Below are 3,312 nucleotides of genomic sequence, written 5' to 3' on the forward strand. Positions count from 1 at the left end.
GCAGAACTGTGGTTATCGGTCAGCATTCGATAGGAACAGTCTAGAATGCCAAGACCTGGTTTACTTTGCCTTCGTGTTTCTTTTTTTTTTTTTTTTAAGAGGGCAGAGGCCATACCTTCGGTGTATGCTGTTAAACACTAAACCCATGTGGCTACTTAGTGTTGAACAAACAGTCTTTCTAGGACCAACCTGAGTGTTTGTGTTTTGGCTTTAACATCTTGTAGTGGTGGCTGAAAGGACCATCAGGGCCACTTAGAAACCGTAGGCCCCACTTTCAGAGAATAAAGACTTGGCTCAGTGTGCCAGGAACCTCCAAAACAGAAAAGGAGTTTTTCAGTCCTTTGTTCTTCTTTGTTTGTGGGTTTCTATGGAGTCCTTCAGAGTCTCATTTTACTATTTTGAAACCCTCTGTTTCATTTTCAACATATTCCTTCCCAGCCTCCTGAACTACCATTGCTCCCACCTCCATGTCTTTTTGGCACTCAAGCTTTTTTGGTTTCTTCCTTTGGGTGTCATGAGTTACGCAAGGCTGAGTGTTTCATGTGGTCCCATTTGACAAAAGCCATTTACTACCCGGAAGATAATGAAATGCCCTTTCAGTTCACAAAGTACTATCACGTATGTGATACTCAGAACAACCCTGAGGCAGATAGGATAAGATCAAAGGAATAGTAATTAATCCAAGCAAATGGAAAAGCCATGACTGTGTGTTTTAGGCAGCAAGGTCTATGTTCTCTTGGGAATAATCCAACCCCCCCCCTTTTTTTTTTTTTTTTTTTTTTGGGGGGGTTTTTTTTCTTTTTTCCCCCAGGCTAGAGTGCAGTCGTGCTATCTTGGCTCACTGCAACCTCCGCCTCCCAGGCTCAAGCAATTCTCCTGCGTCAGCTTCCCGCGTAGCTGGGGTTACGAGTGCCTGCTACCATGGCCTGGCCAATTTTTGTATTTTTAGTAGAGATGGGGTTTCACCATGCTGACCAGGCTGGTCTTGACCCAAACTCCTGGGCTCTACCTGCCTCAGCCTCCCAAAGTGCTGGGATTACAAGCGTGAGCCACCACACCCAGTCTGAGTTTTTTTGTTTGCTTGTTTATTTGTTTTAAAGCGTTCGTTCTGCCTCCACTGGTTCTTCCCAATGCCTACCCTGTGCTGTGATGCTAAGTCATGCTGCTTGGTGTAGCTGCTGGCCGGTGGCTCCCTGGTTTGGTTGGGAAGCTGACTTTAGGCCTTTTAAGTATGTAGTCTTCTTCCTGAGTTCCAGCTCAGGCTTGAAGGCAAACCGTGTGTCAGATAGCAGTGAGATTGTTGTATGATAGGTTTTGAATAGATCAACGTGGATATTTTGCTAAATGTGCCTTCATTCTTTTGTTTTCTAGAACTTGATTTCTTTCCATTACATCTATTTTTTAGACTAATTGAATTAGAAAGTCAGTAGTTCACTCTCTGCTTCCAGGCGTCAAGTTGTCTATCTTGTTCTTAAGAATCTAGGAGATTCCTCCAGCTTCCTTGATGACTGTCCCGAGAGGCTTAACCCGATAACTAATCCAAGCCCTCTTTAGAGGGTAGCCTCTTTTTTTTTTTTTTTTTTTTTTTTTTTTTTCTTTTTTTTTTTTTATTCCCGTCCCTCCAGTTCTGTTTCCTAGCAGTCACTGTTTTTAGGATCGTTTGGGGTGTTGAGTGAATACGGAGAAACAAAGCTCCCTGTATTTCCATGAACTAATGATGCAGGACGTGAGAATCTGGGCTTAGACACCTTTCCCTGCCTGGAGTCTCAGGTGCTTGTCTCTGTAGGCCTTTGTGTAACCTTTCAGGCTGCCCTGATGCACCTTCATCTCAGCAAACTCTTACATGCACACATTTGTCTTCTGGCCCTAGGTATTGACTTGGAGAACATCGTTTACTACAAAGATGACACACACTATTTCGTTATGACAGCCAAAAAGCAGAGTTTGCTGGACAAAGGAGTGATACTACATGTGAGCCACGGATTTCCTTCAAAACTCTTTCTTATTGAAGTGGTTAATATCACCAAGAGAAAGAATTGTCTGATGGGTTTTTCCTGCAAGGGAATGAAAATGAGTACTGAACGCATCTTCTGGTAACCCCTGATGTTTTCCAGTTTAGCGTGAACAACTCTTACTATGGCTGATTGCAAATGTAAATAAAAATGGGGGGAGAATAGTGTAATGAACCCTCACGTACCCACCATCCAGCTTTCACAGTTGTCGACACATGGCCAGTGTTCTGTCAGTAATACTCCAGCGCATTCCTCCTTCACCACGGGATTCTTGCAAAGCAAGTTTCAGATGGCATTTCATGCATAAACATTCAGTTTAATGTTAGGTGATGGGGTTTCTGGTTATTGTTAATTCCATATCTGACTGATGATTGCTTGGTTGAAGAATTATCTTCTGGGAGGGAGAGTGATAGAGGGAAGGGAGTTTGACCAAGAAGCAATGATTGGTGTTTATGGGAGCCTGATGAGGGTTCTCGTGTCACTGCAGATACAGCTTTCAGAGGTCCAGGCAGCACTGACAGGATCAGGCTACACTTAGGCCTCTTTATGACCACAGAACAGGTCTGAGCGTCCATCCTAGCCAGGTCCAGCTCACCTGTTTCTAGGTGACTGCATGGCATGCCCTGAGACGATGGCCTGAAATATGAAGTCAGAAGACCACCACGTGGATGGTCCCTGAAGGGAGTTTTTTAAGTCTCGCCTGGTCTCATTGGTCTCAACGTGAGAATCTCTGTGCTCATGTGATGAGAAGAACGGAAGCAGAGACACCAGTTGTGCTGATTCAGGCCTGTGCAATTCCCACAAGAGTCTCACAGCTGAACTTCAGGGAGTCCTTTGTCTTTGCAGGGTGGTGTGAATGCAGTCTCTTTAGTCTGAGCTGCAGTACTATCTTATCTGACAGCAGAGCGGGGAGTGAGCTGATGAGCACGTGCCAGTGGCAGAGAGCTCCCTCTTTCTACCCAGGAACCTTGAGCTGTTTCTCAGCACAGCCATCCTGTGTGCCTTCAGGGAGAACCAGGACAAAGCTGTTTATACAGCCCACTCTCCCAAAATCATAAGCAAGACGTATCCGGTTAGATGCTTTCTAAAATTGTCTTGCTGGTTATCTGGGACTACATCAGGGTTGTATTGCTGTTAGTAAGAAATAGCCAGTGAAGCAGTTCCTACGCCTTGAGACAAGGTGAAGACTTAAATCTGCCACCTAGGCAGAACTGTGGTTATCGGTCAGCATTCGATAGGAACAGTCTAGAATGCCAAGACCTGGTTTACTTTGCCTTCGTGTTTCTTTTTTTTTTTTTTT

The 3,312-nt window shown here is 44.6% G+C and overlaps 1 protein-coding gene across 1 annotated transcript in view; it reads left to right on the top strand.

Moving 5' to 3' along the window:
- Nucleotides 1-3,312, top strand: part of MICAL3 (microtubule associated monooxygenase, calponin and LIM domain containing 3) — a 260,058-nt gene that overhangs the window by 138,821 nt on the left and 117,925 nt on the right. The window contains 2 exon segments of the mRNA XM_011984643.1: nucleotides 660-671; nucleotides 1,807-1,971. Coding sequence (XP_011840033.1) covers nucleotides 660-671; nucleotides 1,807-1,971 — 177 coding nt within the window.

Source organism: Mandrillus leucophaeus, unplaced genomic scaffold (genome assembly GCF_000951045.1).
Source record: "Mandrillus leucophaeus isolate KB7577 unplaced genomic scaffold, Mleu.le_1.0 Scaffold270, whole genome shotgun sequence".
Classification (NCBI taxonomy): Eukaryota; Metazoa; Chordata; class Mammalia; order Primates; family Cercopithecidae; genus Mandrillus; species Mandrillus leucophaeus.